The following is a 22,040-nucleotide window of genomic DNA, read 5'->3' on the forward strand; positions in this document are numbered from 1 at the left end:
TACTTGCTATTTTTGAGAGGGTCTAGAGAAGGATTCGCTCTCCCAGCTTAAATCGAGACTTGGCTTAATGTTACTGCGGTACAATTTACCATTTTCAGACGGGAGACTCACGATTTTTTAGGCAAAACATTTCTTTATATTGGCTGTCTCCCGCCTGAAATTGCCTATGCTTCAACAGAAGTCAATGAGAGAAATACATTCTCCCGATTATTTATTTTGAATCTCCCACTTTCCTCTTCTAAAATGTTGGCATGTATGGATTTACCACCCTAGCTTCGAATTTAGGTTCCTATGGAAGATTCCTACCCCTGAGATGAGGTATGCATTCCTCTAATTTTTAAAGAAAAGTCTTGGTCAGCCTGCGTGCAATTTCATCCAGGTCAAAAAGGCGTTCCTCTTGCTGCAATGCAGTCGCCTGGTGCAGATAAACTTTTTCAAGCTGATGGTGGCGCGTGCCAGGTGCCCCTGGATGTTATTGTCTGACATTTGTAATGAGCGCACGGGATTCCTAAAATGGAGGGAGAAAGAGTGTGCGAGACTGAAAGGTTTTGTGACCCGACTAGAGTGCGGAGACCTAGTAAGGTTGTCTTCTAGGTAGCCACACGAGTAAGTTGCGTCCTCTTCTGGTTGTAGAGTTGACGTGCCTCAAGAAGACCGAATAGTCCACGCTTTTGTATGGCGCCGGCCAGCACGGGGTTAACCGGCCCCTGTGGGAGTAGCAGAAGGCGGGCCCTGCGAGAGGAGGGGGGAGGGGGCGGGACAGACCTGAAAAGCACTTGCTGGAGTCTGAACCGTGTGACTTTGGCTAGGGAGGCAGAGTCCTCAGAAGACAGCTCCGGGGGACACACCAACTCTGGGAATAGCGACAGGGAGGGCGGACAGACGGGAAAAACAGCCTGACGAGGGAGGACAGAGTGACAGGCGGGAGAGACACCACAGACGTACACACTAACAGCAGACGGACTGTTGGAGCAGACGACTAGGTGACAGACTGCCCAGAGAACCAGAGAGAAAGTGACAGCCAGGATGTCACCACCCCGAAAAGTCTGCATTGTGGGCTCTGGAAACTGGTGAGTGGGGAGACGAGATTTAATGAAGGGCTGTTTGAACGGGTTGCGCGTGAGCTGCACTGACAGGTGCTAGTACCGGGCCTTTGAGTGGCTTCTATATCTGATTTGTTGGGCGCTGCTACTCAAGCATTGTATTAATTGTGACTGGTTCGAAGGTGCGTTAACGGGTGCCAGCAGAGGGGCATTTATGGATCCTGGTAAAGGTGGATTAATGGATGCTGGCTGGCAGTAGTTCATGAAAATATCACACATGCCAAAGACGCCAAGTTTTCGAAAATTGCTTCATTTCATCTTTTTACTTTTTTAGAAACTTCTCCACTTAAATGCAAGTGTACGGGTGAGTTAATTGCCCCGGATCTGTTTTTCTTATTCTTCTCTGTTAGAACATGTTGGCACATACGGCTTGCATGTAATCAGATATGTTTTAAGGCAACGGCAAAGTGGGCAATTGCCCAGGACCCGAACCCTCTAAAGCCCTCCTCCCACCCTCCCCCTGGTTAGGTAAGTGGTACAGTTGAAATTCCTGCCAACATGACGTTGCTTCAGAAAAACATAGGGGCAGATTTACAAGAAAGTGACGCATCTGTAGAGATGCGTTACTTTCCCTGCGCCACCGTGCAAAACCCTAGCGTCACCATGGATGGGCCGTATTTACAATACGGCGCACCATGGTGCAAGGATTGATAGATGCGCCAGATATTCTGGCGCATCTGTTGACCCAAAAGTGACGCATTGCTGGAGTTGCTCATGAAAGTGGCGCAACTCCAGCAATGCGTCACAACAGAGAGGTGAGTCCCATTTAAAAAGCCCTGCGTCATTCCTTATGCCTGGTCTAAGCAGGCGTAGGGATTTTGACGCAGCGAAGGCGTAGAGTGACGCAGTGAAATGTTGTAAATTTCACTGGGTCAGTTCTACATGGCTTTTTGCATGGGAACGCCCACCCTGCATACATTATACATGACGCAGGTATAATGTGACGCAGGGCTTTACAACGTGACGCATCTCCCTAGACTTTTACGTCGCTGCTGCGTCGCAAAAGTGACTCAAGGGGCTTGTAAATCTGCCCCTCAGTTTCTTCTAGTTTGGCACCCTATTATGCTTAACAGAAATTTAGGACCAGTTTTATTAAGGATTTGCATTGGGGCAAAATCACACAAAGCAGTGCAGGCATCTGCAAGGGTATTTACTTTAAAGCGCAAAGGGTTTTGTACACTGGAAAGGCGCCTTTTTCTCAGCAACAAAGCACTATGCGTTGGTTTGCGCCACTTTGCATCAAGACGGCACTTGGGTGTTACTGGCAGTTTAGCTTAAGCTCCCATAGTTTTTTACGCAAAGCCTGATATACTAAGATAGCCAGCCCGCAAATTTGTGTTAAAACACAACTCCTTTTTAAAGCAGGCACTAACATGAAGTAATGTTTTAATTTCTCTAAGCATTCAAAAAATCGAGTGTGTGTGACACTGTACAACATGTATGCAATGTGTGGAATGTTTCAGAATTTGTCCAGGCATAGGATTTGGTTCTTGAAGGTATGCTTCCAGTACCAATCCTATGCTAGACAGCACACTTACACCACTGCACAATGGTGCAAAGGTTGTGTGTTGCGCTAGGCAGCCTGTTTGTACACCATCGCAGTGGTACTTACCAGCCGCTGGCCATTTTTTAATAAATATGTCTCTGCGCTGCTTTCTCCCCTTTGTGCAATGCTGTGCAGCAACTTTGGCTGATCAGCTGCGTTGCACTAAAAAATAATAAATCTACCCATTTGTCTGCATGTCTGGCCTGCCCTGTCCAGCCTTAACCCTCACACTCTCAGGGAGTTGTTGATAGTAAAATTGAAAACTGATCTTTTTGTGATTTCTCTTTTCTTGCTTCACCTGTTGTACCTTAACCATCTCTATTTCACCTGTTGTACCTTAACCCTCTCTCTTAACCTGTCTCTCTCTATATACTTCTCTATGTACCCTCATCCTGTCTTTCTTTCTCAGCTCTGTCACCTTTGGTTGCTTCCTCTCTCTCTCAGTATACCTCATTCCACTCCATCTCTCTGTACCTCTCTCATGACCTAGCCCCACTCCTTATCACTGCTTGTGTCTACATCTATATTGATCACTCTCGATCCACCTCTCTACTCGGTGACGGGGTCTCCAACCTTTTCTACAACAAGAGCTACTCATGTTTAATAAGATTATTGTTGAGCTACTAATATTATTAGCGTTAAATAGACAACATTACATTAGTGGGCACCGAATGGAAGACTGCTTCTGGTGATTTCCTCAGTGCATTAGGCAGGATTGCCAGTAGTAATGCTACAAAGGTTTTATCAACTTAAAATGTAAACATAAATTGGAAATTCAATCATTTTTCTCCAAACATCATTTTATGAGCTCGGAAAATACACACCTTTTCATCCTGACTAAGCAATTTTTAATCCTGGAATACATATGTTAATTCATCCAAGCAATAACTTCTAATTTAGTATGATTGACTGTACATAGGAGAGCTACTTACAAGTAGCTGGTTAGCTACCAGTATCTCACAAGCTACTCGTTGGAGATGCCTTCTCTAACGTTTAGCTCTTTTTCTATCTGTCCCCATATCTCCCTTCCGTCTACTTCCTTTCTACTGCACTTCTCACAAAACCACATCTGTAACTTTACCTCACCATTCTCCGGGTTTTTACCACCATACCTCTCTCTCTCTCTCTCTCTCTCAATTGTTTCTCCACCTCACCACTCCTTTTGCCTTTCTATCTCATTTCTCTCCCTACCTCACATCTCCTTCACTACATCACCTCTCTCGACTCCACTGCTTTCTCTCACTACCTAAACTCCCAATTTAACTCGCCATTAGATCACCACTCACCTCTCCACTTTCCCTTTCTCTGTTCAACCTCTGTTTCCATTCCATTACCTTACTAAATATCTTACTCCTTTTTGACTAAGTCTGTTTCTGTGCCTCTACTTCCTTTTCTCTATCATCGACTCCCATCTCTCTCTCACACACACAAACATATCTATCGCTGAACCTCCTTCTCAACACAACCACTCCATCTCAACTGTATCTCTCATCTTTTTTATAGGTCTCTGTACCGCACCATCTCTTCCTCCCATAACTCTCTATTCTTGTGTAAACCTCACCTCTTTCACATCCCTCTCTCAACTTCCTATTACTAGATTTCTCTTTCTACCCTTCACCTCTCTCTCTTCGTTACTACTCTCTTTAGCTGGCCCGTGCTGTTGCATATGGTTTAACATAAAATTTAGTATTGCTTTTCATCACAGGGGTTGAGTGAGCCGAAAAGAGGCAATGCATTCAAAGTTGTTCCAAACAGGGGGCCCAAAAATATAACTTGCCAGGGCCCCACACCTCCTTGAGATATCACCGCATAATGGATTAGATGGCTCTCTTTCAAGAGATGAAGTCACTTTGGTACTGAAAAACAAAATTGGCACCCGTCTCAAGCTGCAGAACATTGACCACGGTAACATGTCCATCTACAGGCCAATATTGACTGTACCATGCTTTAGAAATAGTGGCCACCTCCCATCTTTCATCGCAGTTAGAGTACTTCAGCATGCTGTACGGATGGCAGTCAGGCTTCCAGCCTCACTGTTAACAAACCTCCCACCAGAACATCCGGTCACCACACGTGCATGCTTAAATTATGGGACTTCTAAGTGAATTTTGACACAGTAGACCATGGCTTTGCCTCAGTAAAGACTGCAGGAGATCGGCGGTGGGGGAGGAGGTTGAGGCTATTAGTTGACTGACCTTCTTGGAACACTGCACACACTAAATGAAAATGAATCCGTTCCCCTCCATGGTGTCAGCAATATCTGTGGCATTGCAGCGTCCCAGTCGATCTGCTGTCTCACTGATCATTTTTTAACGGCACATTGACCCCACTGGCGCAGATTGCTGGGACCTACAGCACAGGTTATAGCAGCTGTGCAGATCACACCAGATCCTTTCTCGCACTTCTACGATCTCTGGCAGCCTACCTCCAGGATCTGCCTTTTTGCTAATCGTTTTCAGTGGTCACATGGCCCCAGGGGCCTGTGTCAGTGAAACATACAGCATAGATTATTGCATCTGTCCAGATGACGACCAGCACTACCTCAACCCAGATGAGGTACTAGTAATAATCTACCTGCAGTACTAGCTGCACCACCACCTGCTGCTCTTTTGAGCAAAAACGGAATTTCAGTAAAGACTTCAAGCTAGCCAAAACCTCTGTTTCAACTATCCAGTTACACTGGGCTCCCCCGCCCCTTTACCTGCAAAGAAGGTATCACAGTTAAGGTTCCAAATTGGCTGCATGCTCTTCTTCACAAATGAAGTAAATATAGTCAGTATATTGCATTCTGTCTTTTACGCCTTTTATGCTGGGCACTTCCCTTGCAACAGACTCTTCAAAATATTACTTTTACTGCTCACAGTCGGAGTGTCTTGTGTAAACTACTCCATTTCCATCTGTGTTTAAACTGCTCCAGGTCTGAATACGCGCTTCAAGATCCAAAGAGCACAGAACCACGCCAACAGGCATATCATTTGTGTACGATACTTCGACTAAATCATACCCGCAATAAGGGTCCTCTTTTGGATGCAGTTTAAACAAAGATGTCAGTTCTTGACTCTGCTTAGTATGTAAGTCACTGCTTGGCCGCTTTCCAGATTACCACCTCGGAGTCTTCCAGCCTTTTACCCAACGCAAAGTTTATAGTTGGCTTCCCTCAAGCTCCTCTCTATTCACTTGACGAAATGTTAGTAGGTTGGCAGATGGTCGTTCCTGGTCCAAGGCCAAACTGTCTCTTGCCTTCTTGCTCTGCAGTGGAACATGACTTTTTGAGATCATGCAGGGCTTGAATGATACGTTACTTTGGCTTTAATGCCAGGAATCTTTAACCCTGCATGAAGAAACCACCAGTCTCTTTCCTTAACTGCTCGGGGGTCTCTACTTCAGCATCTAAGCGGGCAAGTAGACCGCTTTTGTTCTTCTTTAGAGAGACTGTCTCCAGCTTATACAAACTCTTACAGAGGGGTCTCCTTGGGGAGTGCCCATTCACTGGTCTAATCAACAGGAACTACTGGAATGTCCCTGGTCTTTCTTGTCCTTCTTGCTCGTCGCTTCAGTTCTGCTCAGTGGATGGTAAGCAGCATGCAACACTTAAGAAACACCATAATCAATGTATAATCCTGCATTTTCCTCCAGACTGTGCAGCGTCCATGCTCATGCTATGCGCACAAGAAGCACGGAGAGCGGCGCGGGAAATGACGCTGGCTTCTTCCTTGCAGGTAGTTGCCAAGAGGAATAGATAAGGTCACGCTGAGGGTCAGCCTCCCGCTGTGTTTTGTCCTAGACCAAGCGATGGCGGGATAAGGGTAAGATGACCTTTCAAAGTGTATTGTTCGCTCGTTATACTCTTAGCACTGGCTTGAGACGGCTCGGGCCTGTTCAGGTGAGCACATATTTGCTCAAAGAAAGAGGCTGCCCTGTTTTATTGGGCTAATAAAACCCTAACCTTTGACTTTCCCGCTACACTGACACCGCCCCTTGGGCCTGTGCAATGGTACGAGCCGAGGAACGCTGAGTGAAAGAGGCATTCCGAGATCCTTGTCAGAGTCTTACCCACACATGTTCCAGGAGACTAAAAGGGCACCAGGCGCTATGCCCCCGGGGATTCATTGTGGATACCGAGGGAATCCGTAACACCAGCACACCTACATTTTTGTATTTGGGATTTAGACAGCAGAAACATCTTTTGCGGCGCCGAACATGCTTGAGTAAAGTATCCAAATGTATGTGGTTGTCGAGCTCAGGGTTGATGTCTATTACATGTTTGTGTGGGGATCATCATTACAAATCACTTCCATTATTTGTGAACATGATTCAGGTTGGTCCTGTTGGTAGGACTGAACACATTTGTAGAGGGTGAAGTGCTGACGCGCTTACATCTGTGGTCTGGTAGGCTGTCAAGCTTCTATCAAGACATATACATTATGGGTTGTCTTTATTCCCCTTAAATTGACATTGACGGAATCAACAGGAAACATATCGCTGGACTGGTCATAGGCAAGCATGCCAGCATGTATGCCTGGGATCTGGTGTCTCATTCCCAACTGTATTTTTTTGAGCGTTCACTTCCAAAAGTGACAGTCTGAAGCACTGCTGTGGTCCCTGCAAGTGAAGATGCGGCACTGAAGGCTTGTTTACTGCGGTGGCATTTCTTTCGGCATCTCCGCCGTCGCAAGTCAAAATCTGTCCGAAGCTCTGCCAAAGTCAATGTACTATAATTCCAAAGACCAGTGTAGCAATTACTACTGAGCGTTTCAGACTGTTTCATCAGTGCCTTGTGCCAGCAAAAAGTCCTCTGCAAAGGCTCAGAATATCATATCCTCTTCCAGACTCCATCACACTGAAACTCCTGGACAGTTTGGAATCATTTCCTTTTTAGATCGAGTCTGGGCAGCACAGCTCTGCGAGGCATGCTGTATAGGAGTATGGACTTGAAGCTCCAACCACTCTACACCCATGTTTTTCATCGGCTTGTGTCATTGTCCTTTGTAAATGCTGGCTTCTGATTCGTTAATAGGCTTGTTCGTCCCTAAGTACCGCCTTGTCTTCATTTGTAACCTCCAATGAGGACAGGCCCTTTTACTTCTGTTTGTTACACAGTATGTGGTATTTAGTCTGTAAGCACTATTTTCTTTAATGAGTTTCTCCTACTGCAGGCACAACATGCTTTCCTGCAAAATTCAGCGCGCCATGTGCGCTTTCACTTTCCAAGCAGCCTAGGACAATGGCAGCTGCTTATTTGAAATGCACTAGGTCTCGCATTTACAAGAGTTTGAGCTATTGGCATTGTAAATGACAATGCCTTTTATTGATGTGTTAATTATCAAAACAGATAAATAAAAGACATTGCAATTTACAGTGCCAATAGCTTAAACTTTCGCAAATGCTAGACCTTTTGCATTTTAAATGCTTGTTTTATTTACAACATTGTATTGCCATTAACTCAGATTTAGTAGAAATCACAGCTACTTTACAGATCAAAACAAGGTTACAGTCTTCCCTAAGTGTAAACAAACGATCGGGCCCTGAAGGTATGACACATGTATCCGTTGTACCCATTTGCATCAAAGGTGATGTAAACATAGTCTACCCATTGGCCCTAGATCTTTTGGTGTATATAACTTCCGCAACCGGGAAACACCTGCCGATCCCCTCAGCCATTCTCGTGTTAATGGGGGTCAGTGGGTGCCAGCACTTAGCCACATGTTGTGTTGCGAGGGGGAACACAGGCCACTAAGCATCAAGTCCATCTCATATAACCTTCACCCTCCTTTAGGCCAAGGAGTACCATTTGGGGGAAAGGAACCACCCTCCACTCCAGCACTGCCCATACTTTTTGGCTGTCCCCTGCAAGTAGCCCTGTATGTCCTGGCATCGCCACATAAAATGGATGGCAGACGTCCCCAGTGGTCAGATAATCTAAGACTTTGTGCATATTCAGTCCTACCCATCCTTCTCAAGGTCACTGGGGAGTAGTATAACCTATGAATTAGTCGTGGGCTTTTCAATATGGCCAATTCCCTGGGGGTATCGTAGCCTCTTGCCACTCTTCATTGCTCAATGTATTACTCCAAGCGAAGTTTAAGGGCGGGTAATCTGTGTGGGCTGTTTATGACATGTGTACAGTAAACGTTTGAAATTTCTTTGACCATCAGCCAGTCGAACACCAGCTTAGAATCGAGGGGGCTGAATTAGGGAAGTGGCAGGAGCTTCTGGTTTGAGCCTCTTGTGGCTGCCTTACTTGAAGATATAAGTAGAATTGCAATTTGTGCATCTGAAATTCCTCACAGAGGGCAACAAATGTTTTGATGTTATCATGGGGCCAAATATTCCCAATTTAGATGCTTTATGTAGAGACCGTGGCAGATTTCCCCATACTACAAAGCCCACACTTCCAACTTTGTGAGTTACTGAAGTTCGAACCTAAAGGCAGCATCTTTACGGTGCCCAAAGATCCAATTTTTGATCTCAGCACTCAAAAGGCCCCCGACCCCCAGCCCTGAAAACGACCCACCCCCCCTCCCAGCCCTGAAAACGACCCGACTTCCCCAGCCCTGCTACCTCTGAAAACGACCCCCAGCCCTGAAAAGGACCCGACTTCCCCAGCCCTCGAAACAACCCCGACCCCCAAGCACTGAAAACAACCCTGACCCCTGAAAACGACCCTGATTCTCCAGCCCTGAAAACAACCCCAATACCCCCAGCCCTGAAAACTACCCCTCCAACCCATACAAACTCACCCACCAAACCCCACCCAAGCCCCAGCCCCACTTACCTCACCACGTCCTCTCTCCCAGGTGTCACCCTGCTTCCGCCGAGCTGCAGCCATCAGCTAGACCGCGCACTGCCACGCAAATGCGTGGTTAAGGCAAGCGTGGTAGCGCTTGCATAGTCGGAAAACGCGTGGCTCTGCCCACATTGTTCCGACGGTTTCCCGTCATAGAGGTGCCGCCCTTATATACAGAATGAGCATATTTCTCAAAGATTCCATTGGCACCCCATTCACCCTCAAGAAATAGAAAGAATATTTGTGGATCTTCTGGAAAACTGAAGATCTCAAAGAAGCAGTTTGAGTGAGTATCACAAAGAGGCGATTTTGATGGACATATACCATATGGAGAAGATCCACCATCTTGTATAATGTAGCTCTACAGATTAGATTGAGATAGAGATTATTCCAAACATTATGGTATATATTTACGTTTTCTAGCAATGACAGTCGGTTGAGCTCTCAGCATCTTTGGCAGTCTTTGGCAACATAAAGGGCCAAGTATTTATAGCTACTATAGGCAACTTGGAAGCATGTCTGCAAATTGACATCACGCCCACCTCACTGCAGCGGAAAAGAAGATCTACCTCAATTAACCGCTAAGCTGGATACCTTTCCAGATTTGCCTAATCTCCTATACATGTTGATCCAGCCAATCGGGATGTCTGACACATAATAACATGTTATCCACATAAAGGGAGGCACAGCCGTCAGCACCATTACCCCAGTTCAGTCTCTGGACCAACCAATCACATCAGATCCATGCCACTGCAAAACAAAGCGGGAGCAGTGGGCATTCCTGCCAGGTTCCAAATTCAATAGGGAATAAAGCTCCCGTTCACACTCCACTTTTTTTGTGGGTCTGTGTTTAGGAGTCTATAGGAGTTGCTATTCTTATGGAGACGGAACAGAAAATTCGTATTCAATAGTGTCAAATACCTTTTAAAAGTTGATATATATGTCTCTCTCGGTTGCTGGGTCATGGGAGGCCCATCTTATTAAAAGAAGCCTTATTCCTTGCATTCCTCGTGTGCTTGCTCTTTTCCTTTGGGAACAGGGGTTTTGTTGATATATCCAAAGTACATCATTCCACCTGGGGCCAGCCGAACTCGCGGCGGGTGCAGCTGGGAAGCGGTAGTGGAAACCGCTTATAAAACAGCAAAAACAAGGAGTTCATGGCACTCCCAAGGTCCGGGGCACTTGCGGGGTGTGTGTCGGCTATAAAACATTCGCAGACACGTTTCTGGCTCTTGCCGTCATCAGTGCGGAAAAGCCGTTGCTATTCTTATGGAGACGGAACAGAAAATTCGTATTCAATAGTGTCAAATACCTTTTAAAAGTTGATATATATGTCTCTCTTGGTTGCTGGATCATGGGAGGCCCATCTTATTAAAAGAAGCCTTATTCCTTGCATTCCTCGTGTGCTTGCTCTTTTTCTTCGGGAGCAGGGGTTTTGTTGATTATATAAATATATATATATATATATATATAAAAAAAATATATATTTACAAAGTGATGTATCTGCTTAGATGCGTCACTTTGTAAATAGGGCGCAACACGGGACATGTTTTACGCCGCCGATGCGCCACAAAAAGTGATGCCACGGTGGCGCAAAACTGTCGCAAGGCATCATAAATAAGGCCCTTAATGTCAAACATACATACTTCCTTACAGTACAAGTATGACACCTGAGCAACGTTTGTTAAAACAGTCACAAAATATTTCACATAAACTTTGACAATTGGCTGTTTCGTCTCAATTTTTATATCCTATAATGCACTCATGTTGAGTTCATGTGACACATCATAATCCTCTAAATACACACTTTCCCTCTTGGAAACCAACTAGTCCTCCAGTCATGCGTTGACTGTGCCCTTGACCATGTAAAGCACTCCATTGCCTTTCAGCTGTGTTCATGCTATATAAATACTACATACATACAGGTGCACCGTACCGGTTTTGCTTTTACAAGTGTGTATTATTTAATCAGATCATTTAAGCTGAGAATAGACACATAATTGGGAACACTTGTATTTGCACTGGTTTGTAGTTCAATAATTTCTGCCTGAAACTTGTGGGTAAAAACAGTCAGAGAATATATCTCACGTCGTAGAATGCAGCCCAGCCGCGACACGAAGGTCCCAAAGAACACCCGTAAGCTTGGTCTCATCTGATGATGCTTTACATCAGAGGCCATCAGAGGAGCCAGACTTGTGTCATGTCTGGACTAGACTGCACATGTGTTTTACATCATAATATTTTTAATAATCATAATCACATAGCATATAGCATGTCCCATTCTGCCTCTGCTATCCAGATGTGATTCTATTGATTCACGGATATTTAAGTTGAGATGAATACTCAGAAGGTTAATTATTTCTGGCCACTGAAAGCCTGGCATGAATCTATATGGGGAAAGCTGGTTATGTTGTACACACTACCCCTGTGCTAATGGGCTGTGGTTGTATTCTTAGGGTAAAGATATATGCCTCCCTGTGATGCAGCAAACAGGCACAAATTGTTTAGAGGCAGTAGAGAGAGTGGGCTCAGCACTCAAGCGCAGTAGATTACACTGTGATTTAACAATTGTTCTCTCCGCTCAGAGGTAATGGGGATGATTTTTCTTAAATGGGGTGAGCCCAAGACAGGTATTTTTACTCATCTTATTGTTTTAAAATAGCACTTTTTATGCTGCTTCCATTGTCAACGTTTTTGCTCTTTTGGGTGACGCATTGGTCCTGTCCTTGACAGAAAAAATGTCTCCATGTGATCCGCTAATATCTGTACCTAAGTTTGACTACCTCCTGAGCAGCCATCACCAGATCCATTCCAGGATTTCCTTTTTGTCTTCAAACACCACAGCAGATTAAAATGTTAATTCAGCCGTCAGACAGGCTCTCATAATTGAGGAAGTTCCGTTATTTGCTTTTATTCGGATCCAGTCTTAGAAATATCATCTGTCACTTCATTGCATTTTTGGGGTAAATTCAAGCAATGGAGAGTCACGGATTCTCAGGAAGAGATTGTGGGATAGAAGGAAATGTCATGAAAAGACCTGATGCCTTGCAGGAGAACGAGAGAGGCGAGGATTGGCCCCTGGAAAGGAATTGCTTTTCACAGTGGAGCCATATAGGGAAAATTTGGACGGCTGATGTAAACACGGGTACCTGCTTGGGCATGTCAAGGGTTTTGACAGAGGATATTTTAAAAAGAAGCAGGGAACACATCCAGGTGGACAAGGTAGACAAGAGGACACTATTGTTTTTTTCGAAGCAGAGAGGCACGAAGGAGTAGGGAGGTACATGTACTGTACTGTGGGGGTGGCAGGGACGTTGACCGTTTACTCTCTCTCTGAATTCGTGCAGATGAGTAGAGGCACTGACTCTTTACCATTTGTAACTGCAAAGGACACACAGCTCGAGATCTTCGAGGGATGGCATTTGTTTTCGCGTCTATTAACAATCCCTAATGCCAAAAAATCTGAGGACAATAAAACTGGAACTCCAGAAACAAGAGACAAAAAATCTTGGGAGACAGGTACAGATTCACGTGATAGAATTTGTGAGACTATTAGGGTAACATTTGGGACTGAGCTATGATATGGCTTTATAGCCCGCTGTACCGACCATTAATCGCCCGCTCTAGCATTAAGGACCCGAGCCGAAGGAGAGGACCTTTAACAATGAAGCGGGCCTTTAATGGCCGGTATTTTCCAGCTACGATGGGCTATAAAAACATTCCACCTCATCAGGGCAGAATGTTCTAATTAGTAAAACAAAGGCCTCGCAGAGCCCTCGATTCTGAAGCCTTTTTTTCACAGCTCTTGCTGTGAACGTTCTACAGCTAAGAGCGCGTGCAGAGCCACAGCTGTTAGCTTATGAACATTCACAGCAACAGCTGTGAACAGGGGCTGAAGTCAGCATTCCCCATCCCTCCTTCCGATGCTCAGGTGACTGTGAGCTAAAGAGGAGGTAGAAGGAAGTCTCTGGCGTGTCCTGCAGCACAGCCTCTTCGTTTCGCTTTCCCCTGACCACTCCATGCATTTTGGAGAGGCAGGGAAAGAGTCTGATTATTAGAACTTTTAAATGTTGAGTGTAGCGGGCCTATACCAGTTCAAATAGGCAGCTGCTGCTCTATTGGGCCTTTAACAAGGGAGCGGGACTTTAATAGCTGGTATAGCCCCGCTACGAAAGGCTATAAGGCTATTAGAACATCCTGCCACTAGAGAGCAGAATGTTTTAATAAATAAAACAAACTCCTCTCCGAGCACAAGAGGGTTTATATTTCCTCGGGCTCCAAGAGGCCTTTGTGAAAACAACATTGGAATGTTGCTTTGCAGGCCTTTTCCGGCCCGTAGAAGCACGGAGCACTCTATTGTCTTCAATGAAGTGCTCCACATTCCAATGTTCTAATTATAGTTGGTGTGAGAGATAGAGTTAGGCTAAGTGTTAATCAAGGGTTACCTTTAGGGTTAGTTTTAGAGCAAAGTAAAGAGTTGCAGCTATGGTGAGGGGTGAGGCTGGTTTAAGGGATAGTTTTAGGGTGAGCTAGTAGAAGGAGAAAAGGTTAGGTTAGGGTAGTAAGGGTGGGTTTCCCCCAACTCCTTAAAAAAAAAGGGCTAAGAAAAGATCATCAGTATCTCGATTTTCCCCCAAAATAAAAGAACATCTTAAAAAAACATATTAGTAAAGTTAAAGATCTGTTGAGAAGCTATAGTGCATTATTATAAACTGAATGAGCATTCAGTTACAGATGTAGGAACGCTTTGGGAAACTTTCAAAGCATACATGTGGAAATGTGCATAGCTAACAGGACAAGTGTTATCAAGTCGATCCACAATTGCCTTGATCAGCTAGAAACTGAATTAAAACTTTTAGAAAGTGACTATACTAATTCCAAAAATACAATCACTCTGACTAGATTTCAGGAGACACTTGCTTAATTTAGGGAGGGTGCTCAGCAGGAGGTCCTCTACCTTGGACAGCATACTCGTGCATGTCAATACGGTGAGTTAGACCGACCTGGCAGAGCGCTCACCTTGGTGACCAAGGCGCACCACACCCCTTCAGAGATAAGTAGTATTCAGTCTGATGTCACAGCTGTTTCTTTGGCACTCGCTGATATATTGCCTGCATTTCGACAATTGTACAAACAGTTATACACCACTGGTCTATCCATGCAGAGTGCTGCGGTGGCAGCCTATTTGGACTGAGTGGCGCTGGTCTGGATAGAGTGTGAAATCGGAGAACTATTCAATTCCCCAATTACGATAGAGGACATCAAGCACGCCTTGATGAGAATTTTCCAGTGAAAAGGACCCGGTTGGGGAGATGGTCTACCAGTAGAGTTTTATAAAGAATATATAGACTTACTAGTGCCATGACTGTTAGACATTTATATTGCGGCAATAATCAATGGAAGCCCACCTTCTACCGTGATGGAGATGCTGATAACGGTCTTGTTAAAACCAAATAAAGACCCCACTCCATGTGCTTCTTAAACCCCCGTTCCCTCTTAAATATTGGCAATAAATTATTGGCCAAAATACTTGCCTATGCCTCCAACTGCTTATGCAATTTTTGTTGCTGCTGGAGCAGGCTCATACCCCAGAGATCTACTGCCTTAAATTTGAGAATGCTGATGGTGATATTCCAGAATGGGTGGAACCTTCGGTTGCCCTTGTATTATTATACGATCAAAAGGTGTTTGATTCACTGAAGTGGACGTTCATGCAGGAAGTCCTAACAATCAGTAGGACTTAGGGGCTACATCCCGAGGCTCATCGATCTCTTGTATACTCCCCCAACTGCCAGAGTCTGGTGAATAAACTACACTCCAGTCATTTTTGCACAGGAAGTGGGACCCATCAGGGGTGTTGCTTATTGCCACAAATCTTTTATCAATTAAACCGCTGGCATGCTTTGTTTCGTGACCTGCACTCGCAGCGTGGTCTGCGGCTCAGGGCAAGCTCCCTAGCAATTTCATTGTATGTGGAGGAGTGATTCTATATGTTCAAAGACCAAAATTTAACCTGTCTCCTATTGTCCAGGAAGTCACACAATTTGGGGGCTATTCAGGATCGAACATTAATTGGACTAAATCTGAACTGTTCACTCTCACAGAATTTTCCTCTGTGCCTACTGAAGACTACCCATTTCAATGGAGCCCGGGGGTAAACATCAGTCACCCCGCATCCGTCACCTCGCATGTTGTTACAACGACCGCGTTGTAACAACGCAATACCATTACCCTGCAAGTCGTTACCACGACTTGCGGAGGGGGGAAGAAGGCGTTGGATTTAAAATCCAACACCTTCCCTACTGTCCGCACAGACTGGAGTTGGAATAGTAAATTATACTATTCCAACATCCAGCGTCCCCCTCCGCAAGTCGTTGTAACGACTTGCGGGATAATGGTATTGCGATGTTACAACATGTGGGGTGAGGGAAAGCAGGAAAAGGAGGCATATTCGAACCCGGGCGGTGTTAGATATTTAGGCACAACTGTCTCTCAAGACCACGACGAGCTCATCAAGGGCAATTTTGTTGTGGCACTTGAACCTCTGAACACAAATATTGAACAATGGATTAAGCTATCAGTCTCCCTGTTGGGGTGGATATCCCTTATTAAGATGGTAGTGCTTTCAACATGCCTTTTTTTATTTGCTAATATAACGTTTTGTCTACCTTTGCCATTTTTTACACACTTGCGGGGTGCATCTCTGACTGATATGGGGTCAACCAAGGGTTCAGTAGGCAGTACTTACACAGTCTATGACGACTGAGGGGGCTCGCCATCACGGATTTCTGTATCTATTATCTAGTAGCGCAAGCCTACCACCTACAATTCTGGGTCATACCTCAGACGACAGCAATACATGTTAAAGCTGAGCAGGCTATTGTCCCCTCTATGTCAATGCTGGGGTAAGTCAGCATCCAACTGTGCATTTCGAGAAACAATGCGGACATGGTTGCTGCGACTAGCCTTGCTTGACGGAACATTGCAAAGCTCTTGGCACTTGACATGCCATACTACCCCTCCCTACCCCTAATAGAGAACCCTCGGCTCTCAACAAGAGAAAACCTGTACAGAAATTGTTACATGCACTGGGAATTACAGCCTCTTTGTAGAAGACTTATTTCTGTCTTTACAGTCCTTTTGCGATATGTACGGATTTACCATTGGCAATACTGACTTACTATAGGCTATGATCGGTATATAAGGCTGCAATTGCAAGATTGCCTAACAAGCCGTCCAAGATGGCGCTGTTGTCTGCCTATATTCTGCAAGCCGACATGAGCTACTGCATCTCCTTCTTCTATTCAAAGGTAAAGTAGATAAATGCAGGTGGGAGGACTTCCTGGGACACCAACTTAGATACAAAGCCTGGGCGTACTGTTATTCTCAAGTGAAAGACATGCCATTTAATTACAATCATACGCTGATACATTTTAAAATCTGGGCTTTAGATCCGATAAGATGTAAACGATGTGGACTAATGAATTATATATATATATATATATATATGTGTGTGTGTGTCTTGGAATTGCCCAAGTTTATTAATATATCGGCAAAGATTATTTGAAGTGTTGAGCGCTGCGCTGGAGATGTTTGTACCCCTATCTCATCAGATAGCACTGCTCGGATCCACCCGCAAGAGTTGGCGCTTGGTGTTAATGGCACTGGTCCTTGACAAGGGTGGTATTGGTCTGTAAGCAGAGGAAGTCACCGGCGACAGAGCTGTGGCTCAAAGATGTGGCTTATTGTTCTGATGTAATGGATCAATATAACGCAGAAGTGCACCCAAATTCTCACCCAAGAGATTTTTGGGGCCCCATCAGTTCTTATCTACAATGAACATCTGCATATGTTGCCTCATCCGATCCACATGTTCGACAGAATATATCCACCCTAGAATGACCTGGTTTTGCTGGCAGCTTTTTCTAGGTGCGTCTATAAATGCACTTTCTTCTGACCTGGTTATAAGTTGTAATGTGATAGTGCGTAATAATATCTGAATGTCTGTAATGCTGTGAATCATGTTTATGTCATTCATCGAAAACCTCAATAAAATAAAACTTTAAAAAAAATAAAGATCTGTTATGAAGAATTTAAGAAAATGATAGGAATCTGAGCTTTTTTTCACAGAGATTAATCAAACTGTGAATAAAGGGCCCCAAAAATGCTGGGGAGTTGTTCAGATGCCTGTGGGGTCAGGCAGCGAGTCGTGCCTCCTGGGGAGGCCTGGGGCGGGGCACACGTAGGTGACCTGGATATGTAGGGGGGCACACAAGTGAACGCGATAGATCGAGATCTGAGGTACCCCAAAATGACAGCATCTCTTTGTTATAGAAGGAACGCTCAAAAAAGCCCATGGCTCAGGGCAGTGGCGGGGAGAGGTGAATAGCATGGGCAGGCTGTGGAGACGAACAAGGAGAGTGAAGTTCAGCTTAATGCCCAGCTTTAATCTAATTGCTAGTCACATTTATAGGCCTTGGCAAAGACGGTGCTGGGTCTCTATGGAAACGAACTGACAGCGAGGCTCTGTTCACTGACTGGGAGAGACGAATGGATGCTGATGGCGGGGCTGGGACAGTTCTGCGGGGCAGCCCAATTCCAGGCTCACATGGCGGGAACCGATGCCTAAGCATATCTCTCCCAGTGGCTTAACACAAAATGATGAACCCCCCTGCCGAATGTGAGGAGGGGCCCCTTACACTCCCATATCTCATAAATATGTATTGGTTTGGGGCTAAAAATGGACCTGAAGGCCTGAGGGTTCCCTGAAGGGTGGCCCCTGCACCGCCACCCTGCACCACAGGACCTGCTACGCCCCTGATCTTTCTACACCGGGTGCCATGTCTGGAGGTAGTGAAAGACTCCCTCTCTGTCATATTCTCTGTCTTTGGGTGTGGCATTGTGCTCCTGTCTGCAGGGGGAGCAGTAATGATTTTAGTATTTTTCTTAGTCAACCACTGCTAATTATTCATGTCCATATAAGAAACGGTGCTGCTCCTATGCCTCTCCTGGAGGGTGAGTAGTGCTGATCCTGTTCCTTTTCCTCAACAGATTAGTGCTACTCCAGTGCAACACTAATCCTCTGGCGAGAGCTACTACTATCCTCCAACTCTGAGGCGAGTCCTGCTCTGACCTCTACATCTGGGGAGCCATGCTAATTTTCAGTTCAAAGCCTACCAGACAGCGCAGCTGTCTGGTTTGTTAAAGACATCTTGGGACTTTCAGAAACCTTCCCTGGGAATGCATTCTGCTTGTTGCTTACCATTGGCTTTGTGATTTGTAACTCACATGTTCTGGCTTTCTATTTGCTGTCTTTATTTGTTTTAGGCTGTCCAGATTCAGCTCCTCCCTCCCAAGGAGCAAAGCCTTTTCACACTACCTCTCCTTGTATTCTTTCACAAGCGCTCCTTTCTGTAAACAGGCTTGTAAATCTTGTTCTTATCTTGTCACATTTGCTGTGCATTCAAAGACAAAGGTCAAATGTCAGGCTCTGTCTTCTGAGTGAGCTTGATGTTTACTTTTCTTTCTCTTGCTTCAAATTGAGAAGATTTATGTGACCATCTTGCTGGATGCTGGGGGAAGGAAAAGGGGGTTTCTAGCTCACAACATTTAAATGAACTGTTAAAGTATTCCATATCAGTTAGCAACTCTCAAATGAAGCACATTTTTTGTTACTTCTGAAGTGTGTTGGAAACAAATACTTTAATATGATCAAAACAAATCACTACACTAGTTGAAGCCATTTCCACACATTATCATTTGTGTGCTGTATAGTTTTATTACCAAAACGATATGTCTGTGCAAATGTAATGGTCATCTCAATTGAAAATGTGTAGTCTGTAATGGCAGTGTGCTACCACACTATGCATACTCCACTCTACGCCACTCCACTCTACTTTGCACCACTCCATGCTACTGCACTCTACTCTGCACCACTCCACTATACACCACTTCCCTGTATGCCTCTCTACTCTACTCTGCACCACTCTTCTCTATGCCAGTGCACTCTATGCCACTGTACTCTACACCATTCCAGTTTAGGCCACTCCTTGCTACTCAGCACAACTCCACTTTACACCATTCCACTGTACGCCATTCTGCAACACTGCACTCTATGCCATTACACTCTATGCCAATACACTCTACTCTGTACAACTCCACATTACGCTTCTGCACTCTGTCATTCCACTGTATGCCACTCTAATCTACTCTGCACCACTGCACTCCTCACCACTTTACATCATTACTCTACGCCACTCTACTATATTCCACTTCACTTTACACTGCACCACTTCACTCTATGCCACTTTACTTTACTCTGAAACAATCAACTCTTTGCCAATGCACTATACACTACGGCACTTTACTCTGCACCACTGTAGTCTAAGCCACTGCTCTCTACAGCACTCTACTCTACGCCACTGCACTGTACGCCAATGCACTATATGCCAGTGCACTCTACAACACTCTACTCTGCAACAGAGCACTCTCCCGCACTAAACTGTACACCACTCCACTTTGCATTACTGCACTCTATGCCACTGCACTCTGCACCACTCTACTTAGCACCAATCTATGCCACTGCACTCTATGCCACTCTACTACGCACTGCACTCTACACCACTGTATTCTATGCCACTGCGCTCTATGCCACACCTACTCTGAACCATTCCACTCTGCTCCACTACACTCTACACCACTCTGAGCTGTACCACTGCATTCTATGATACTGAATTGTACACAACTGAATTCTATGCTGCTGTACTTAAGTCACTATACTCTGCAACACTCTACGGCATGCACTTTACTGCAGTCCATGCTACTCTACTCCACTTCCCAATGGTCTCTACTCTGCACCACTCTACGCCACTCTACTCTGCACTACTGCATTCTATGCCGCTGCACTCTGCGCTACTCTACTCTGCATCACTACACTCTACCCCACTGCACTCTGCAGCACTCTGTCACTGCACTCTACGCCACTATACTCTACACCACACTAAGCCACTATACCCCATTCTACCCTAAACCACTCTACGCCACTGTACTCTGTGCCACTCTATTCTGCATCGCTGCACTCCACGCCACTGTGCTCTATGCCACTGCATTTTACGTCCAAATACTTGGCAATACTCTACGCCAATGCACTCTACAACGGTCCTTCTATTGTATGCCGTGCCACTCTAATCGATTCCAATCTATAGCATTCCAGTACACAACCCTCTGTGCCACTTCACTCTACGACACTCTGCTCAACTCTTCACTATTTCACTCTTCGACACTCCTCACCACTTTTTTTACACCACTGACTTTTAGCAATGCTGAACAGCAGCCATGCTTGTGTACAACATGGCTAAAACATATTATCTGATAGAGACTACTAGCCGCAGATTCCTTCACGTAGGATTATCCCCAGGCATGAGACTGGATCCGGAAAACTTTTTGCCCAGCATCCCTGCGCGCCGGGGGGAAGGCATCACGTGGCTCCGCCCAGGCATCGTCCGCGCATGTGACATCAGCGGGGTCACATAAGTCCCAGCCCAGCGCGCCTACGTCAGTTTTTTCCTTTTCCGCATGCAACGCGGATCCGGCTTGTGTTGTTTAGGCTTTTCCCCTCTGCTATTGCTGCGTGTGTGGGAACAGTGTGCGAATGCCTTTGAGCTTTAAAACTTGTTTGTCGTGTGGCCGCCTCATGTTGGTGACGGATCCTCACACCATCTCTATGTGGTGTTTGGGGAAGCACCACGACTCCAATGATTGTGAGGCGTGCCAGCAGATGAAGCCGAAGTCCCGGCGTGAGCGCCGGATGAAACTTCTGTCAGCTCGGGTGTCGAGGTCGGCGTCGTCGTCTCGGCCGGCCCCTGAGGAGGGTTCTCGGACCCGCAGCTTTCCTTGCCTGCTTCGATCTTCTCCAAGGTCGCAAGTGTGCCGCTCACCTCTTGATAAGTGTTGCAGTTTGTCCCCGAGAGTGAGGTTCTGGCCTGTCGGGGGTGTGGGCTCTCTGCGGGTGGTGCGGCCCCGCGTGTCGTTCCCTTATCCGCCGTTTCCTGGCTTGGGGTCGACCAGAGCCCAGATGGAGACATATGCGCCGGCTTTGCAGGCCTCGCTAGCTTCTCCTCCTCCTCCTTCCCCTCCTGGGACGTCGGCGGATCCCTTGCAGTGTGCGGGGCCCTCCGCGGCATCGCTGGCGGCTCCAGCCCCGGCGCCGACTGATTCGGATCCAGGCTCGGAGGATGTGGTGCTGTTGGGGTGCGGCCCTTCGGGGGTCCCTCCTTCGGACCCTGGCGCCTCTGCTTCGCCACAAACTCCTACGGTAGTCCCTGTGGTGTCGCGGGAGGTCACCGGGGCTTGGGTCGCACCCCCGAGCCCCTCTCGGTCCTCGGGACAGGCGGCGGCCTTGTCCGAGGCCGAGGTGACGCTGCCACGGTGCCGGCGGCTGCTGGCCCTGGCGGTGCCGCAGGGATCGGCGGAGGGCCCTTCTCGCCCGAGCCACTCTGGGTCCTCGGGACAAGCGGCGCCCTTGTCCGAGGTGACGCCGCTACGGCGCCAGCAGCTACTGGCGCTGTGGGACCACAGGGGTCGTCGGACCGCACATCTCGCACTG

The 22,040-nt window shown here is 46.2% G+C and overlaps 1 protein-coding gene across 1 annotated transcript in view; it reads left to right on the forward strand.

Moving 5' to 3' along the window:
* The first annotated feature begins 394 nt into the window (after positions 1 to 394).
* GPD1 (glycerol-3-phosphate dehydrogenase 1) overlaps positions 395 to 22,040 on the forward strand; it is a 97,395-nt gene continuing 75,749 nt past the window's right edge. The window contains exon 1 of the mRNA XM_085600880.1: positions 395 to 1,070. Coding sequence (XP_085457006.1) covers positions 1,027 to 1,070 — 44 coding nt within the window. The 5' untranslated portion in view covers positions 395 to 1,026. The remainder of the gene's footprint in view (positions 1,071 to 22,040) is intronic.

Source organism: Triturus cristatus, chromosome 4_2, assembly GCF_964204655.1.
Source record: "Triturus cristatus chromosome 4_2, aTriCri1.1, whole genome shotgun sequence".
Classification (NCBI taxonomy): Eukaryota; Metazoa; Chordata; class Amphibia; order Caudata; family Salamandridae; genus Triturus; species Triturus cristatus.